This window comes from Pygocentrus nattereri, chromosome 7 (assembly GCF_015220715.1).
Source record: "Pygocentrus nattereri isolate fPygNat1 chromosome 7, fPygNat1.pri, whole genome shotgun sequence".
Lineage (NCBI taxonomy): Eukaryota > Metazoa > Chordata > Actinopteri > Characiformes > Serrasalmidae > Pygocentrus > Pygocentrus nattereri.
This window is the reverse complement of record NC_051217.1, coordinates 40,702,358-40,723,135: the sequence shown is the minus strand read 5'-3', so window position 1 is coordinate 40,723,135 and position 20,778 is coordinate 40,702,358. Positions and strand designations below refer to the sequence as shown.

General features: G+C 40.7%; 1 protein-coding gene across 1 annotated transcript; it reads right to left on the bottom strand.

Annotated features, from left to right (window-relative positions):
• Positions 1-8,089: 8,089 nt before the first annotated feature.
• On the bottom strand, positions 8,090-20,245 carry LOC108434101 (extracellular calcium-sensing receptor-like). The gene is made up of 6 exons (XM_017709012.1): positions 20,031-20,245; positions 17,012-17,300; positions 13,464-14,297; positions 11,468-11,698; positions 10,454-10,577; positions 8,090-8,997 (listed from the first exon to the last, which is right to left on the bottom strand). Exons 1-6 carry the CDS (start codon positions 20,243-20,245, stop codon positions 8,090-8,092), a joined length of 2,601 nt encoding a protein of 866 aa, XP_017564501.1.
• Positions 20,246-20,778: the final 533 nt, after the last annotated feature.

Genomic DNA, 20,778 nt, shown 5'->3' with positions numbered 1-20,778 from the left:
ACCCCTAACCCTGCTATCCTCTTCCGAAAATGTCTCTTGTGTTTAAGAAAAGCAAAACATAACATGCCGGGCTTGGTCTGCAGTGCTCTTATCCCTCTGTTAGTTTCTCATCGACCACTCCCCCTCACCCCCACTACTGTCATCCAAAACCACAGGCCAGGCAGATACTGCACAAACGCTCCTCTTGTCCTGTTGTCCCTGGCTGACACAGACTAAACACCTCCACACTGCCATGATCTGATAGAGTGTCTATTCAGCCCCACTTCAGAGAGCACTGTGGGTTATCAGGACTCACTCTGGTCCTGAGTGCTTCGCAGTCAATACTGACCCGGCAGAGCTGAACAAAGACACCAGTAAAGTCACCCTGAATGGCCTCATTGTTGCCCCTGGTTAGAATCTCTAGTGGGAGACAATAAGGAGGGAATTCATGTAAGACTCATCTCCGCTGGAGTTTCAGGAGGAAAATAAGTGGGATGAAAGATGGGAAGAGAGCAAATACGCAGGACTGCCCTCTGAGAAAGCCACTGACTCGGCATGCATGGGAAATCCCAGAGGGATTATCACAGAGGGAACTCATTAGGTGGATGTGTGCGCACAGCATAGTATCCAACAATCTGTCCAATATGTGAGAGACAACAATATCAGAGGAATTCCACTGGTCATTTTACTTTTCTGCATAATTTAACTGTCGAGATGTAAACAAAGTCACAATGTTGATGTGAAATGGTTCACTGAGACACTCACTGGCTCAGTTTTCCATCTGAGTGGTGATCAGTAACCAGAGTTCGCCACGTCTGCAACACAAATGCAGTTTATTTGCCATCCAAATCCACCAGTGAGCCTAAACGTGGCTTCTGAGCTTTGACATGAACGTCAATCATGCGCTGCATGTATTTTAAGGGCCCATATCAAATCATTTCCTCACTTTTTTGAAATAAAGTTTGATGCGTGATGTAAAAGTGTTAAAGTGACCCACTCATTAATGTTCATATATGGGTGCTAAGCTGCAGCCTATTTTGAACTATTGTAGTGATGTCATAAAGACTAATGCATTTACATAGAACCACCTGCTATATATAGTTCTACATTAAGAGACCCTTATTAGTCCCACAACGGGGAAATTTCACCTCCGCATTTAACCCATCCATGAAGTGAAACACCACATACACACTAGTGAGCACACACACACTAGGGGGTGAGCACACTTGCCCAGAGCAGTGGGCAGCCCTATCCACAGCGCCCGGGGAGCAGTTGGAAGTTAGGTGTCTTGCTCAAGGACACCTCAGTCATGTGCTGTCGGCTCTGGGGATCGAACCGGTGACCTTCCGGTCACGAGGCTGGATCCCTAACCTCCAGCCCACGACACCCCCTACATGGTCCGATATTGAAACTTTCTGAAAAATGTTCTATGTAGAACCCAAAAAGGTTCCTCCATTGTTACAAGTTTGACTTTGTAACAACAGAAGAACCCTTTTGGGCACTATATGTGGTTTTACAAAGTTCTATATAAAACCCTTTTAAAAGGGTTCTGTATAGCACTCAAAAGGGTTTGTCTATTGTTACAAGCTTGACTTCGTAACAAGAGAAGAACACTTTGGCTGCTGTATGTGGTTCTACATGGTCCTATATAGAAACCTTTTGAAAAGGGTTCTATATAGGACCCAAAAGGGTTCCTCCATTGTTACTCTGACTTTGTAACAACAGAAGAACCCTTTTGGGCACTATATGTGGTTTTACAAAGTTCTATGTAGAAGCTTTTTGAAAAAAGTTCTATATTAGCACCCAAAAGGGTTCTTCTATTGTTACAGGCTTGACTTTGTAACAGAAGTGGAACCCTTTTGGGTGATATATAAAAGCCATTTCCAAAAGGTTCAATGTGGAACCATCTGCAACACATCCATGCACATTCTCCATCAGTCTGCAGATCCATTTCACCATGCAAAGAACCGTTTAATCATGCAGAGGGTTCATGGTTCTGTATAGAACCATTTTCTTTACTGTATAACCCATGAAAAAGCATCTTTTTAAGAAACCACCGCGAATGACTTTGTTTCCTTTTTAACAGTTTAATTATGCAGCTGTTTTAAAAGAATTGTGGAGTTCCCCTTTAATTACCCTCCCAACTTAACACGCTTACAGCATTCCAAGCTGTGTACTCAGGACAGGCCCTGCCGTACCCTTGGGCATGGTTGAGTTTTATGAGTAACCGTAATGGGTTTGTGTGTGTCACCCCTTCATCGGATGATTACGGTAAAAGATCGGCAGTGTGTTTCTCAGAGGCACTGAGAGAGTTATGGGGTGACGGGAAAGCAAGGTTCCACCTCTCTGGCACCGCTGGTTCTGTTGAGAGACAGATTTCAATGAAAGCCCAGCTTCAAGGCTTTGTGGCCTGTGCATGAGACACAACAGTCACGCAATAAAGTCACTGGCGCTTTAGTTGACATGCGGAGCATGGGTCAGCTCGCTCCGGCGTGGCTTTCCTGAAATGCAGGGCCTTGTTGGTAATTAGGCAGAGGAGAGCGCCTCATGCACATCTGTTCAACAGCCCCAGCACTGCCGCGGCCTCAAAGCTGTGAACAATATCTTAATAGTTCAAACGGATTCGAGTTTCAGTCACTCCAATGTCCTTTTTCCAGCAAAATGAAAATAAATATATAAAGCAAAGCATGCAAAGTGGGAGCAGGCATAATTGGATGCGCACGGAGACTAATGGGAGGTCACATGAGCGATTACTGTGCATTACCGGAGCAGGATCAGGGCTGCAGAGGGCCCGCAGCTATTTACAGTCATTTTCCGACCCATTAGAGGTGTGAGGAGACGGCTGCGGAGCGGTGTGAAGAGAACACGGCCGTGGCTTTGACACGTGTTCTTAACTCGATAGGAAACCCTGAGGCGAGGCACTTCATGTAGCAGTCAAATGGGGTTTTTACACGTTTGTGGAGATCCTGTGAACTGGCATGATGAGTGTCATCTCAAGGCCCAGGACCGCTGGAAATGAACGTGTGCAGGGAGGGTGTAATGACTTTGTTACAGGCAATTGACCCTAATGTTTCAGTTCTGTGGGAGGAAGTGTATTAGCCGTCTGGGCTGATTCTTGAGCCGCTGTGGCTATTTTTGCCATTTCTTTGGTTTATCTTCCCTAATCCTGCCATTTCTCAGTGGTGTTGTTGCATCTGTTTGAAATATAAAGAGCCTGCTCTAATAATCTTGGATAATTTTTTTTAGTTTCACAGGACTGACTTCACAGGGGGGTCATTTAGTGTCACAGTGCCCCACTAGCCAATCATTACGATGCCCCGCTAAACCCGCGACTTTTTGAAAATGTGACCTCATTCTAAGAAACACATTAGGGGTTCATTGAGATCTTGTTTTTTTTGTAAAATAAATACAAAATAAGACACTTCAAGATGGTTTATTCAATACATGTTAAGCTTTATTCCATATGACCTTCATCACTACACAGATGGAGGAGTGTTATATGGAAATCAGTAATAGTATCAATAAACATGTATCGCCAGTTGTACTGGCCTTGTATGTGCACTCATTGATATCCGTTTTACTTTGTCAGCCCCCCTTTTACCTTTTCTTCAATGATGTAGACCCCTACGGGACCACCACAGAGCAGGTGTTATTTGGGTGGTGGATCATTCTCAGCACTGCAGCACACCTACCTTGTTGGTCCACCTTGTAGCTGTAAAGTCACATATGATAGTTAATGCACGTAAGTTGACCAAATAAAATGGACAATGACTGCAGACACAAAGAGGTGTACTAAATGGAGTGACTGGTGTGTGTGTGTGTGTGTGTGTGTGTGTGTGTGTGTGTGTGTGTGTGTGTATGTGCTGTCACAACAAAACCCAGTATGTCCTTTTTTGTCATTTTTCATATAAATTTAAAATTTATATATATTTATATCAAATTTACCCTTTACATGAACAAATAAATACATAAACAAGACAGATAGATATATATACACACATACCAGAGTACCCAGAGAGAACATGTAAACTCCACACAGATAGGACCCCGGTCACCCACCGCACCACCCTCTCTGTTCTCTCCAGGTACTCCAGTTTCCTCCCACAGTCCGCACATGCAATCTGCCCAGTTGGACATGCTATATATGTATAATATGAAAATTACTTGGAAAAATGCCCTGCGATGGACTGGCACCCTGTTCAGGGTGTGTCCTGCCTTCGGCCCGGTGGCCGCTGGGATAGGCTCCAGCCCCCCCGCGACCCTGAGGGAGAAGTGGCTTTGACAATGTTTGTGTGTGTGTAATTCTGGTTCCCTTGACTTACATTGAAATTCAAATAAGTTGTTTCCTTCTCCTGTAGTGTTAACATTTTGGGGATGAGGTTTTGTTCCAACAACAGCGATATATATATAAATAAACACAGAAGAAAGCCTTGTGCATCTTTTACGCAGTGATAGAAAACATGGTAGTGCACAGAAAGCTCATTGCTGACGAGACACTCAGTTCCATAGGGGTAACACCACCGGGGCACCACCAGGCCAGAGTGAACAGTGTGGTGATCTAACTATGAAAAAAATTATTTTATGTTAACTAGCTTTCTTTCCACTTTTTTGATGAAATGATGTGTATGTATATATATATATATATATATATATATATATATATATATATATATATATATATATATGCATTAAAGGGACTTTTTGATGACATGAAGGTCTGTATTACAAATAAACCTTAGACCTAGTATATATTTTTCAAATCTGTCCTGTTTATTTATATCTCTTACATGCTGTACCCGAGACAGTGTCTTGTCGAGTGCTGTCAGAAGAGAACAGTAGTAGCTGAGATACTTAAATTTCCTACCAACCTTTTAGACATGACTGATCTCTTCTAATTTCTCTGATTTTCTGCATAATTCCGTCATTAGGGGTTAAAAAAAGACAGTCAGAGTGGTTTGATGTGAAACGCTCCATTCGGGAAATCTGACTGAGTCAGATTTGTTCACACTGGTGGTGATAGGAACCAGACATCTAAAGTTTTTAATGCCTTTGAATGCTCCTGCACAGAAAACGGTTACACAAAATGTTTACAAAGACATTGTCTGATGCCTGAGGCACTGAAATACATTCACGGTGGAGAGATACGACCAGGCCATTGTCACACGACACAGTCCCCAAAGAAAACATTAGGGCAGATTTACATATTTTATTAGCATTAGCCATATATATATATATATATATATATATATATATATATATATATATATATATATATACACTCACATATATAAAACTGTGCCTGAATGTTAGCTGCTCTGTTTGTACAGTAAATCGAATGGCTGTATTTGTGTTGTAGACATTGCACCCTCTTATATCTCAAATGCTGGACTATACTGAAAATCAGATGTTTTTATTTATTTGATGTGATGTTTTATTCCGTCGCCACAGGTGACGCTCATGGGGGCTTGGACACAGATTTTTTCTGTAATGCTGACTTTTCTGTAAAGCTGCTTTGTGACAACGCCTGTTGTAAAAAGCGCTATATAAATAAACTTTGCTTGATTGCTTGATATTTTCTACCATGAGGTAAACATATTAGTAAGCAGTGTTGTCCATGCTTCCTTTGTTACCATAGCAACCTAACGCAGCTATGGCTGAAATTGAAAATGAGTTCTGACTTAAGCAGATCCAGCCAGCTCACTCTTTAGGAAAGTCAGAGCTAAGAGTTTAGATTTGGTGTTTTGCATGAGATATTATTATTATTATTATTATTATTATTATTATTATTATTATTATTATTATTATGGGCTGGAGGTTAGGGAACCAGCCTTGCGACCGGAAGGTTGCCAGTTCAATCCCCTGAGCCTACAGGAAGTTGTTGTTGAGTTGTGTGTTGTTGTTATAATAATAATAATAATAATAATAATAATAATAATATGTCATTAATATGTTATCAGGAACTAAAAATAGAAACGTATACTTGCATGTTTTCCATTTTTCCAGGCCTTTGTTTTAAAAAATCACTTAAAATAAGATTTAAAAAAATGTAAAATTCACATTTGTGAAAAATGCTGAGGAATTTCGGAGCAACACCAGGATTCACGAATGCCAGCTATTACTGGTGATGGATGCTGTGCAGACCGCCATGTAGAAGATCTCTGCTTCATGTCTTTCAACTCAGAGCTCACTACTAGATGAGGCTTCATTAGGTGATGATGTGATCCTGAAATGCTTCATTCACCCTTATTTGTGTTGGGCTCTCTGCTGAGTTCAGCTCGCTTCCTCATCTGTTACTGACACACTGGAACATCAGCGCTCTCTGGTGGTGAAAGCAGAAAGCAGCAGCAGGCCTGGTAATAATAACCCATTATTATTTTCCCCTCTATTCTAGTTTGTATGTTCATGCGTATATTTTGGGCATATTTTCCATTGAAGGCCTACATACTTAATAAAGTCGGGGCTCTTTTCGGGCTCTTTAGTGAGGGCAGTGGTTGTGCACAGTTGTATGCAAAAGTCTGAACAAATAGCAGGTTTTATTGAGGTTGTAAGCGAAAGTTAACACACCCTCCACAGGAAAGAGACTTAATAACGTCATACATTTGCGCAAAACACTAATATGGTAAATTCCTAAAATGGTAAATTCAGCAAACAAACAGTAATTATGCTTTAAAATGTGCAGAAGTGTGTTTTTTGTCAAGGAACCTATTGCTACTTAGAAGATCCACAAAATGTGTAATTTCACTGGGGTGCCCAAACTTTTGCATAGGACTGTATATAGAGCTGTGACAACTTAAATAACCATTTGCCTGGTAAAACAGCTCTTTTCAACAATGGAGAAGCTGCTGCATGTGGTTCCTCAGAGAAATCTGGCTCTATACCACAGAGTAGGGTTCTGCTGATGTTAAGTTATAGAACCTTTTTTTCGTACTATGTAGTACTCTCATAATTTTTGCTAAGAGTGTAATTTAAGCTAAAACTAGGCCTAACGTTGGAATCCAACCAGTTGAGTTTATTGGCTGAAATTTAAGAGTTCAAAAGAATGACAAAGAATGACATAACTTTCTTTTTTTATATATCCTTATCAACATAGCAGTGGAAACCAGAGCTGAGGTGTGGTAATAAAGTTTTGCCCTCTCATAATTTCCTACCCTTATGCATATTTGTCCCACTAAGTGGTTTTAAATCTTTAGACTAGGAGAACATGAGGAAAGGCAAAACAGTTTTTTAAATGACTCTTTCTCTAATATTTATAATTGCTTGTGCCTCCTGTAGCAGCAACAAGTGCTACCGAATGCCATCACTAGCTAGACATCAGTCCTTCACATCACTGTGGGCCAGTCCACTTTGCAGAATTGCTTTAATTTTAGCCACATTGGAAAGCTTTCATGCAAGAACTGTCCATTTAAGGTCCTGCTGTATTATCTGAATGGAGTTCAGGCTTCGACTAGGCCACTCCAAAACCTTTATTTTGTTTCTTTTGAGATACTCAGAGCCAGACCTGCTGTTTTGCTTTGGATCACTGCCATCAAGCAGAGCCCTGTGCTTGAGCATCAAACCACGGACTGCCGACCAGACATCCTCCTGCTGAATTACTCGGATACAGAATTCATAATTCCATCAGTTGTAGCAAGTCACTGAGGCCCTGAAGAAGGCAAAGCATTCCCACACCATCACACTACCACCAGCATGTTTCACTGTTGGTTTCACAGTGTTCATATTGTGGAATGCTGTGTTAGCTTTATGCGAGATATAAGTGGAAACTTTTGGAAGTTAGGGCTTTCCACTTATATTGGATACCACCTTCACCTGGCCACTTTCTAATGGTGGTTAATGTGTTGATTGTGTAACCAAGGGGTAAGTTCCTATTCCATAGGGTGCCAGTTAGTGCTGGATAAATTTATTCTTTCAATAGATGAAACAGTTAAAACTATATTTTGTGTAACAAATGTGCAAAAATAGAAGACAACAGAAGGAGGACAAGCGCTTTTTCACAGCACTGTATAAAATACAATAATTCTTTTATCCATTTCCCTCCCTGTATTTTTCCAGGGGACGCAACCAAGAGTCACAGCCTCAGCTAATTGATGTAAATCACCTACTTTAGTATAAATCACCTGCTACTTTTCTGAGACATGAGATATTTTTTCGTATTCTTCTCAGGCATAAAGATGATGATGTAACATTTGGGGGCAAATATACAGAGAAGTACCCCAAAACTAGAGGCTAAGATAGCAAATATCTCCACAGCTACAGTGAACTTTCCCGGAGAGCTGACATAAGCTGGGATGAATGTGATCCAAACTGCACAGAATATGATCATGCTGAATGTGATGAACTTGGCTTCGTTAAAGTTATCAGGCAGCTTCCGGGCCAGGAAGGCCAGGATAAAGCAAAAGGCAGCGAGACAGCCGATGTAGCCGAGCACGCAGCAGAACAGAGCCACAGAACCCAAGTGGCATTCTAGAATGATCCGGTCACGGTACAGCCAGGTGTTCTTCACCGGATAAGGTGGCGCTGTGGTTAGCCAAGCCACACAGATTGCACACTGTAGGGCGGAGCACAGGAACACACCCAGACGCTGCTGTGGGGGGCGGAACCAACGTGCCGAATTGTTACCAGGCAGTGTGGCCCTGAAGGCCATGAGCACCACCAGAGTCTTGCTCAGCAGGCAGGAGAGACAGAGGGCAAAGGTCAGGCCAAAGGCAGTGCGCCTGAGCTGGCAGGCCCAGCGGGTCGGCTGGCCCAGGAAGGTGAGCGCACATAAGAAGCAGAAGGCGAGTGACAGCAGCAGCAGGAAGCTCAGCTCCGAGTTGTTGGCGCGGACCAGGGCCGTGTCTCGGTGACGCAGGAAAATGACAGCCACGGTCACGGTAGTGACGACACCCAGGATGGCTGTGGCTGCGAGGGCCATTCCGAAACCCTCGGTGTAGGACAGAAACTCGATCTGCTTGTCAATGCAAACGTCACGCTGTGGGTTGGACCAGAGGTCCTCGGGGCAGAGAGTGCACTCAGACTGATCTGGGAGCAAAGACAAAAGAAATAGTGAATGTACCCTGAGCATCATGTGAAATACAAGGGGGCTGGGATCCCTAATTAACCTCATGGACCCCTGGATGTCACAAAATTACATCACAAGTTAAGTAAAGTCATTGTTTAGCCTGCTTCACAAACAATCTGCAAACGTCTGTCCTTCGTACACTTAACTAACTAACAGTGGTGGACGAAGTACACAAATCATGTACCTGAGTTAAAGTAGATACCCAAGGTAAAATATTCCTCCAGTAAAAGTAGAAGTTCCTCCCTTTAGATCTCCACTGGAGTAAAAGTACTAAAGTATTTACCTTCAAATGTACTTAAGTATAAAGTAAAAGTACTAAAAGAGTAATTCTGGCTCTGATCTGGTCCTGCTATCATTTTTATAACCAGACTGGCTTCATGAACTCATTTCAGGTGAAAGTCCTCCAGCGTCTCTCTTGGTAAACCAGTCTTTTAATAGAACGTCATTAATTAGTGACGCTGACGTCTATTAAAATGATCAGAAGCACAAAACACTGAAGGTAAACAGTTTCCATCAGGGAGAACCGAGTGGCTCTGAAATCACTTTTTACACACAAGCAAAGTTTCAGTTTCAGATTTATTTACAACTTAGTTCCAAGTTTAAGTTGAATAAAAACTGGCTTTAAACTCAGGATCACAGATGAGCTCCTTTACTATGTTGATCTGTAGGCGTCTGTTCATAAACATTAGTTAGGTTAGTTCATCATATAGGTGACGGATGTGCTCCCAGATTTTTATGCTGCTGCACTGATGTTGAACCGCGTGCTGCACTGGGTCAGTGCTTTGTGGTTCTTTTGTTTTGACATGTTAAATTTTTATACACACAAAAACCAAAAGGAACGACAGATTTCTCAAAATGTAGCGGAGTAAAGAGTAAGATATTTGACTTTGAAATGTAGTGGAGTGAAAGTAGAAAGTCGCTCACAATGGAAATACTTAAGTAAAGTACAGAAACACGAAAAAGCTACTTAAGGACAGTAACTAATTACATTTACTTAGTTACTGTCCACCACTGCTAACTAATGATGCAGCATTGGTCTGCCTCAGGACGGCGCTATAGCAAATCGTTTCATCCAGCTGGTCCTTCAACAAAACCATTTTCAGCCTCATAACACAAGAGACAGGGAATTCAGGATGTTGAGATTAAAGCGCTGTGGTTCTCTTTTTTTTGTGGCTCTCACATCATTATGAGTTTTATTGGTTAGATTCCATGAGAACTGTTTGTTTTTGGCTCAGGGTTCTCACTGGTATTGGGTGTGTACACTGGAAGGAGAGAGAGACATCAGGCTGATGCAGTGTTATTGTGGTAAGTTAATGGAGTCATAACCTTCAGGAGACCAGTTCAGGGAACTGAATAAGCTGGAGCAGGCAACTACACTAGGATAGTCTAGAGGCCCTCCTGGATGCAGCAGTGTACCTATGCTGTTGCTGATGGTGCCCTCGGCACAGGGCACGCAGTCGTAGCAGCAGACAGGCTGGCCTTTGCGAGTGGCTTTCCTGTAGCCTGGCAGGCAGCTAGGTGAACACACCGACACTGGCACCTGGAGAGAGGGATAGAACAAGGGGGAGAAAGAGAGACAGACAGAGAGAGTGAGAGACATTGAAATACAGTGAGGGGACCCTAACTCTAGTGCTTATTATGTAGTAACTTATTTTAATACTATTATTTGGGAACCACTATGAATGTATGTATATGTGTATTTATAATTTAGAAAAAGATGTTGCACAGTATATCATTTATCCAATCATTATCTTCCTTTTAAAGTTGTGTTTTGTATTATTTTCAGTAAAAAAAAAAAGCTGGTCTGAGTATTTCAGAAACTGCTGATCTACTGGGATTTTTCACACACAACCATCTGTTGGGTTTACAGAGAACGGTCCGAAAAAGAGGAAATGTCCAGTGAGCGGTCAGTTGTGTGGACGAAAATGCCTTGTTGATGTGAGAGGTCAGAGGAGAATGGGCAGACTGGTTCCAGATGATAGAAAGGCACCAGGAACTCAAATAACCAACCAAAATCTCTGAGGAACATTTCCAGCACCTTGTTGAAAGTAGGCCACCAATTAAGGCAGTTCTGAAGGCAAAAGGGGGTCCAACCTTGTACTAGCAAGCTGATAAAAAAGTGACGTGTATATATATATATATATATATATATACTTAATTTGAAGGTTGTCTACATAGGGTCTTCATAACAAATGTATAAGCAATCAATAACATATTTATAAAGCAATGCTTGACTGTTCATGAACAGCTTATGTCATTAATTGCAAGATAACATGAGGTTATATGACCTAAATGATACTGTATTGACATAAAAGGCCTTAAACTAAACTGATGGACATTTGTCCCATTTATAACATTGTTCTAACACATTATTTACAAGTAAGGCAGCCTACATTATACAGTAAAGGTCTGAATAAACAAGAATTTCACCTCTCTGAATCCCCCTTGCCAAACAATGCTGTCCTGGTAGAGCACTAGCTGCTGCTTGGTTGGAAGAGAGGAGTCAAAGCGTCCCACTGTAACAAACCGTGGTGTCCTGCCATCTGGTCCCTTCTGCCAGTTTACCACATCATATGACCCCACAGGGTCTCCATGCTCATCAAAATATACAGCGTCTCCAAACATGTTGGTGTAGTTCACCTCCTTCAGGTACTGTATCACCTATAAAAAAAGTTAATGCATAAAGGTTAAAAGTAGACTGTACACATTAATATCTAAATATGGACTGTGGTAGATTTAATGAAGAAAATTATCCACATTCCTGTGGGCCTGAAATATAAAGTGTTTTACTGATGATTTGGGCAGAGTTTATATTGCTGTTGTCAGGAGAAAACCTTGTATCTCCAAAATGTCAACTTTACAGGAGAAGGGAAAAACGTGCTTTACTTTTAATGTAAGTCTATGGAACCAGACTTTTTTCCAACCCATTTTTAGTCATTTCTTTTAGTCCATTCTTTATGAAATTTACCAACATTGTAAAGGGCAACCAGCATTTTTAAATGATGTCAAAATCTGAAATATGACAAAAATGGAGATACATAGTTTTCCTCCAAAAGCAGTGAAATTTAAACCATATAGAGAGATTGTTGTCTCACATTACTGACTCGCCTTTCTGTAAAAGGTTGTCTGTAAATTCATAAAAATGTCAACATTTAAAGAAGTCAAAGGGACAAACTCTCCCATACTAACTTATTCTGTCTGTTTAATATTTTTATGTTAAGACTATTAAACCTTAAAATTTTGGGCTTTTTTTTTTTTTTTGCACTGAAAAAGAACTGACTCAATTTGAATGTGTACATCATTTCTACCTACATCAAGCCAGTCGCTGCCATAAGTAAGTAATCTTACTTAATATGGTTGTGTTCATGTGGAATGTTTCATTGGTAACAATTTACTTGAAGACTGTCTACATAACACATTCATTAGATCTTATGTAAATACTTCATAACATGTTCATGAATGCTTAAATCAACATTTATAAAGTATATATGTTTTACAAGATATTAATTGATGACTATACCATTTTACTGAGATTTTTCTTTTTATTTTTTTTGAAAAACTATATTATTGTCAGTAAAACGCCTCATTTCTGGACAGCCAAAAGAAAAATGACCACACTTCATTCCTTTTGGTCATTAAGTGCTTCGACAGTTATTCAACTGAATCTTAGTATGGCAGTGTACTTGGATGTCATAGAACTTAATGACCAGAGGGGTAAAGCAATGTCATATTTTACTGAAAATAAAAGTTTTTCAAAAAAAGAGAGAACTTTTATTTTGAAAAAATAAATTTTTCACAGAGGTCCATATTAATATTATACGAAACATGTACGGTTTAGGAATGTTGATTTAAACATTCATGAACATGTTATGAAGTGTTCATGTAAGATGTTATGAATGTGTCATGCAGACACCCTTCAAGTGAAGTGTTACCGTTACATTCAGGTGAAAATGCAGGTAAACATTTGAATCAATGTGAATCCATTCAATCCCTTTTTATTGGACGGTACTGTGCAAAAGACCACTCTTCATTTCTTTAACCCCCTTAAATGGTCAGGGCCCACGGACAGCCCAGCCACCCAAAGCCCAGACCTCAGCATCATTCAATGTGTTTGGGATTACTTGGATTGTGAAGAGCAGAAAAAGCAACCAAGTTCTAGGACTGAGCTTTGGAAATATACCTATGAAAAACCAAAAATGAGTCTCCTGAAAGAATGGAAGCTGTAATAAAGGTAAAGGACGGACACACTAAGTACTCAAGACTATGTTTATATGTTGTTGCTGACATTGAAATATTAATAACTTGTATTTAATGGTCAATTTAACTGGAAATCAAAGAAATGAAAGGTGGTCTTGGATAGTATTGTATTTCAAGACAATGTGTCTGGAAGAGGCTTCATTCATAGGAAGCCTGAGTTTTGTTATACCTGCCAGGGCTGCAGGTTGTAGATATCTGGACACTGCTGCTGTTTATCAGTGCTGCTCTCTTCCTTCTTGCACATTAGCAGGTTGTGCAGTGCGTGTGCTACTGCATATACAGCCTTGTGCAAGTTATAGGTCACTCTGAGCTGAGACACATCATTATAGATAGTCTCAGTGTCCTCAATCTTCTCCTGTCCTGTACAGATGCGGTTGTAGTGGACAGGGTCAGCCATAGAACCAACTGGCGTGCTTGTATTAAAGGAGCACTGAAACTGTGTTTCCCAGAATTCCCTGGCAGAGGGGTTATATGGATCAGCCAATGGCTGCAGGCTGTGGAGGAACGTCCTGAGGCCAGGGATTTCAGCCCGGCGGATGGCAAAACCGATGGTCCCGCCGAGAGAGGGATAGGTAGTGGAGATGAGGGTGGACGTTATCCAGGCTTCACTGGCCACCCATTGTTTTCCCATCACCTTCTGCCTAACCGTCTCCTCCACCACTGGCTGGATGTCCTCTTCAGTGGCAAAGGCGACCAGTACGCGTGCAGTGGAGTCTCGAATCGTTTTTACGATGTCCTGGAGCTGCAGCTGAGAAGGTAACTTTGGGATGATGACCCGGAAGGCCACGCATACGCCCAGGCGGGTTACCTCGGTGGTGAACATGTCCAGGGCAGTTCGCCCATAAGCATCGTCGCCGCCCAGTGCTCCTACCCACGTCCAGCCAAAGTGCTTCACAAGGCGAGCGAGAGCGCTGGCCTGGTACGCGTCGCTGGGAATTGTACGGAAGAAGTACGGGAACTGCTGCTTGTCACTCAGACAAGCACAGGAGGAAAAGTAACTAACCTGGGAGTGTAGAAGACAAAAAAGAGGAGAAAGAGAGAAAGTGAGTAAAATATATAGAGATATTATTGTTCTATATACAGTATTTATATATATATATATATATATATATATATATATATATATATATATATATATACATATATTGTTTTGCAAAATTTACTTAAAATCATTATTATTATAAATCAACATAAAAGAATGTCATTTTTCCAGTTTTTCAGTGAACAACATGTCAGCTTTTTTCCGTTCTCTTTAAAGTCACCAAAAAAAAAAAATCAAGTGAACTTGACATTTTAAGTCAACCTTCCACACTGATTTTTTCAATTTTCCCAATTTACTAGTACTGCATCAGTAACTGTTGGCTACATCACACCTACGTAAACTCATGACAGTTGACTTATGACCTATATAAATGTTTATAGAGGCTCATTCCAATAAGCATTGTAAGTCATAAAGACTTTGCTGACATATCCCGGTAACTTTTTCTGACATTGAATTCTGTCATTGAATTTTATTACTGAAGAGGCCTTCAGAGAAGGCTTAATGACTGCTCCGAGCTAAAAACATGCCTGCCTGTAATTTTTACTTCATTTTTATTCAAAGGAATCATGCTTGGGTTTAAACTATTATTTCACTATTAAGTTGTAGGTGGAAACCAAAAGGTTAAATTCTCCTATCGATTTGGACTTCAGGAGCTCCTAATATGTTAGACTGACCAGAGTAATCAACTAATGATGTTTTGATTTCCAATAGGTGGGATGTGTTTTGTGGAAAAAAACTCAGTCCAGACCTTCTGGAAGTAAATGAAAACAATGAAAATGAAAGATGGTCATTTTGCATGGTCCTTTATAGATGATTAATAACCTCGTAACAGCGTATCAGTGACACATCAGTAACATTTCAGTGAAGGTAGCAGTAGCGAAGCATCTGAATACATCAAGGTAAATATCTTGTAGATGTTCTGTAGGTACATTATTTACATTAAGTAGATGTGTTAGTAATATGCTACTTCCATTATACTAAACCTAGCTTTACCCAAAAGCTTACCCTAACCCTGGGCCTAATCCTAACCCTAACCTCAACCCAAAGCTTAATCCTATCCCTTGTCTGTTTTTGACATGTTACTGAGTGTTTATTTCATCTAAAAGGACCACTCAAAACAAAGTGTCTCCAGAAAAGTACATTTTTAGAGCACACTTTAGAAAGCGTGTTGCTACGTTTACGCAGCAGGTAAAAATGGCCCGAATCCTTTTTCGTCATATGAGGCACAGATATGTGTCTCTGTGTCAGTGTGAACAGCAAAAATCGCATTGAATCTGACATTTGCAATTCCGACTTGAGACGCTTTCATATGTGGTACTGAAATCTGTGGCAGTGCAACAGCCAGATCGGAATGCATGAGACTTTTACGTCAGTCCAACTCGACGTTCATCATAATTTCACGCTGCCGACTCACAAACATACAGGCTGATGTTTCTGTACCAGAGAAATAGAAGAAACTCATCGCAGCCGTGTTTGAACGAAACAGCTGAACACAGCCAGAGGAGACCGAGACTGAAGTGTTTAAAGAATCCGAGGACACGAACCAAAGAAGTGGCCATGGCAGAATAACATGCCCTTTTATCAGATAACTCAAAGACACTGTGGATGATGAGTCCAGCTGTCAACCACTGGAATTTCATAATCGCTCCTGTGATGTTGGTGAAGATGAAGCTGATCCTCCGGGAGCGACTGGCGTTCACTGGCCGCCATGACTGTCTACTTCTGGACAAGCACGACATGTGAAGCATTGTTCTTCTGTGCATGTGGGTCAGTTTAGGAGCTGATCTGTTCAGACTGATGTCGCATAAAGATCACATTAAAAAAATAATGTCAACAGCCAAACCAAAAACATATGTGGTGAGGAAATCAGATTCGGGCCACTTTTACCTGCTGTGTGAACATAGCCTAAGTAAATGTATTCATTTGCACAGGTAGGTGGTCTTTGTATTCATTTGCACAGGTAGGTGGTCTTTATCTAAGTGCAGACAATGCCTTTTATTGAACACAAGGGGTTATGTAAGCACAGATCTCACTGTATGTAATCACTACTTGACAGGGGAAGTCATAACTTGTGGCTGAGAATCAGTGATGGGTACATTCAGGGCAAGAAGTGAGTGAGGCCTTTTTTTAAGTAAAGAGACAGCCACAATCATTTTTTTTCAGTTTACCTTTTTTCTGTTCTCTTTAGTCACCAATTCTGAGAAACAGTGAAAAAAAATTAAAAATCAAGTGAACATGAAATTTTAAGTCAACCTTCTACATCGATTTTTAAAGTTTTTCCCAATTTACTTTACACAAGACTTAAATTCAACAGCTTTTAAAAATAAATGTAGATTTTTTAAAATATTAAAAATAGTTTTTTTACTACTTTTAGTCATTTTTAATGCTGCATCAATAACACAGTAACAACCACAATCGTTTTTGTTGTTGGGTTTTTTTGGGGAGTAAGCTCAACGTGCATTGTTTTGTTGATCTAACCAGAGATTACTGAAATAAGCTTTTTTCTTGTTTTTTTAAGTCCTACTACTGACATTTTATTTAAGGCTGACTTCAGTTTTTTTAAATTCTGGATTTCTTTCATGAGCGTGAGAGACGCAGAGATAAAGAGAGACAGAGAGACTCGTTTCAGCAGCACACACATTCCAGCACAGTGCACGGTCGTGTTTGTGTCTCACCAGTGGGACGCTGAACAGATTGAGCAGTCTGGAGATGGACATAGACAGGGTGGATCCCGAGTCTCCTATGACCAGAGGGACGGCAGGGGACGAACACGCTCCAGTACTGTTTCTTTTCAGGGGCTGAGAGACCACCGACAAGGCCGTTCTCATCGACAGAGCCACCAGCCAGCATGTGTCGTAGATCCTGTAGCCCAGCGTGATGTTGGGCAGCAGGTTAGGGTCTCTGTTGATCTCCTCTATGAAGTAGATCATGGCCTGAGTCCAGCGGAGTGCACGCAGGTTTAACCTGAAGCAACAGGAGATTCAAAGGCAGACTGTCAGTGATATCTTCATAAAGACTGCGTACAGTTTCAACTGTCCACTGTCACTGTGGTGGTTCCATCTAGTACCTTCAGTTAGGGAACATAATATATATCCTTCTCCTGGTGAATGCAGAGTACATTTAAAACATTTAAGGAAGTTTGCATTGTTTGTGTCTTGGGTGAACAAAAATGTAGTGTCCTAGAAACATATCACCATTGTTGGAAACAAAGCCTTGTATCTCCAAAATGATCATTTTACAGAAGAAGAAAAAAGTGCTTTACTTTTAAGGAAAGTCAGTGGAACCAGACTTTTTTCTTAGTCATTTTGGAATGGTTCTTTTGGTCCATTCATCATGAAATTTACAGACAATGTAAAGAGCAGCAGGCGTTTTCAAATTATGTGAAGAACAGTAAACTGACAAAAATTGGAGATAGAAGGTTTTGTGGAGACATTTCTATAACATGAATGAACTTTACACATGCAAAATGGTACTGCCACCATACAGCAATGTTTTAGTTAGTGTGCAATTTCTATTTATATAACATGTTGGGAAAAGATGAAAAACACAAATATAAAAATGTATTTTTGCATGTGACACATTTTTAGATTTCATTGGTCCTCCCAATATATTAAACTCAGCACATAAACACACACACACACATTTTCTAAACCACGTTCCCTTCTGGGTCAAGGTGGGGGTGTTAGAGCCTATCCCAGGAGTCATTGGACAGAAGACACACTGGACAGGTTGCCAGTCCATCACAGGACCGACAGCACATAGGAAGCAACTGTGTATGAATATGTTTGTTCTCTGTACACTGTTAGAAATAAAGGTACTATGCAGGTCCATGATTCATTCATCAAGGTACAACCAACATAAGGGTACCCTCAAAGGTACAACAGTGGTTTTAAGGTCCATTGGTGTACCTTACAAAGTTTTTCCTAGTTGAAAAATAGATATTTCTACCTTTTCATAACCAAATGATTTTAATAAGAACATTAAAATAAAAAGCCTGGAGGCGAGAGAGGGAGTGCGGAGTCAATACAACTTAGAAAATATAATTTCATTGGGTTATGCTTCAGTTATATTCCCTGGCTAAAGGTACTGGTATGTACCCCTGAGGGTACCACCCCAGTCACAGCATCGTACCTATTTTTCTGAGAGTGTAGAGGATGTGTTCACTCAGTTTCTCTTAGAAAATGAGCAAAACATGCAATGTGAGCTGAGGCGCCCACACTTTCGCATATAACTGTATATGGAGTCAAATAGAAGAAGTGAACAATAAATATGCCAGATTCTGCACTATTAGTATGTCACTATTCAAACTGAAGCAAAGTCTGACACTGACCATGTTAAGGCTTTTCTACAAATATCGTCTTATCTCTTCCATCAGCAGGTGTTCAGGTGACTCTCTGAAGGACCTGATCTGATACCAGATCAGCTCCACTGTGTTTAATCTTGTGCAGCAAAACTGGGTAAAAGTCCCCCTGAGGGTGGTTTGCGAACTGTGGAGGAGGTTTACTTTCTGGATCTGAATGACCCGACTCTGCAATGGAATCTGTGCCAGTTTGGGCGCACGCCGTCATTAAAATAAAAAAGAGGCATGCCAAATACTAAGAAATTCCCAAAGTCAAGTTCAAACATTGAAAACATTTTGCTTTTCATTTAAACTGTTGAGTCGATGATATAATTTGTGATTAAGGATTGCGTATCAAATTTAAAACAAATGGCTGCTGCTGCTAATTTTTTGCCGTTTTTCAGTTTTCAACATCATTTGAAAAGGCCTGTTGGCCTTTATATTGTGTGAAAATCTTGTGATAAATAGGCCAAAAGAAACCAGTCCAAGATTACTCGGAAAAAAGTCTGATTCCATTGGTTTATATTAAAAGCAAAGCAGTTTTTTTCCTTTTTCTGTAAAGTTACCATTTTGGAGTTGAGATTTTGTTCTAACAACAGCGAAATGCAAATGACTGAATAGCAATATTTTCACAAGGCTCACTTGTCTGAAGTCACTGGTGAAAATGCTTGCATTTGGAATTAATTTCCAATGTAATACACAATTTTTCATTTGAAATGATGATTGACTGCTGTCAGAACAAAACTTCATATCTCCAAAATGATAACTTTACAGCAAAAGGGAAAAACTTACTTTACTTTACTGTAAGTCGTTTTGGTCCATTTACCATTAAATTTACATACAATGTAAAAGACAACAGGCATTTTCAAATCGTGTTAAAACCTGAAAAATGGTAAAAAATGTTCTGATAGCAGCGAAATGCTAGTGGCTGTTTACAGCCTCTGTATAATTGATATGAATCTTGAGTCTTTGTTAAGTTCGCACATGTAGTTGTTCATTTGTCTAACAACACTGGTGATGCTACACTCAGAAAAGTGTATCACAATTTCTCTTATCACAATAACAGTGAAATATCATTACATTGCCCACTCCTACCGGCCATTGACCTGGTCAGTGCGGTTTCTTTGATAAATATGATCAAGAGTGAAGCTTCTCCTGTGAGTAACACAGAGACTGAACAATTACAGAAGGAAAAAGGTGAATTTTGAACACTTCGTCTCCAAATAATCATCTCCAAGGATCAGGTAGCTGGCAGAACACATCAAAGCCAATGAAGTAAAAGGGGGGCTTTAATTATTGGAAGCCCCTCAGAAGCAGGAAATGTGGAAAAAAAGTCAGGAGCCAACACTCTTTACCCCCTGCATCTCCTCTTGCCTGGTGAACTGGTGAAGTCCAGCTGCTGCTCTATGCCCTTAGAGTGGATGGGAAACATTCCAGCCAGGATCACCTGGCCATCCTTATGGACCACTGCAGAGTCCAGGTCCTGCCAGCGGTCACAGTCGGCCTCGGAGGCACTGTGTGTGGTGCAGAGGAGAGAAAGCAGCAGGGTTGTGACCTGGAGGAGCTGCATATCTTGATCAGCAAGTCACGTCAATGGTCCACTCAGCGTTTAGTATGCAGAGCTGTGATGACTGGAGAGTTTTATAGAGGCTGATTAAGGAAAGCGCCTCTGTAGGGAAATTAAAAAGGGGGGCGAGTTACACACAGAAGCGAGGACACGCATGCGTGTTTCATAGACACAAACACACAGAGCGCAATTATGACAGAGCTCAACTCCTGCACGGTCAACTACTTCACTTTCGGGTCTCTAAGTGGACTAAAGACTAAGAAAGCCCAACAGGATGTTCTAAAGTGCTGCAAAGATCAGGTCAGCTTTATAGTTATGTTCTAGACTGATTCTATCAAATCACTCAAATAAACCTGGCCAGATGGGTGGGTTCAAGGAAAGGACTCTCAGGACAATAACAAACATTCTGGAGATTTTGATTACAGGGCAAATTAACCACACCATGTGGAATGCAGCTATTCAGCCGGACTCGGTTAAAGTACTACGGCTTAAATAACTCAACGTGTTCCAAACTGTCAACTGAAATATGTATCGCC

What these genes read in the sequence shown, in the direction of transcription:
- LOC108434101 (XM_017709012.1), bottom strand. Translation starts at nt 20,245, where the DNA reads ATGCAGCTCCTCCAGGTCACAACCCTGCTGCTTTCTCTCCTCTGCACC. An exon ending in GGCAAGAGGAGATGCAGGGG is followed by an intron (nt 17,301 to 20,030) that starts GTAAAGAGTGTT and finishes CTGTTGCTTCAG; the next exon opens with GTTAAACCTGCGTGCACTCC. An exon ending in ACAACCTGCAGCCCTGGCAG is followed by an intron (nt 11,699 to 13,463) that starts GTATAACAAAAC and finishes CTTTTTTTATAG; the next exon opens with GTGATACAGTACCTGAAGGA.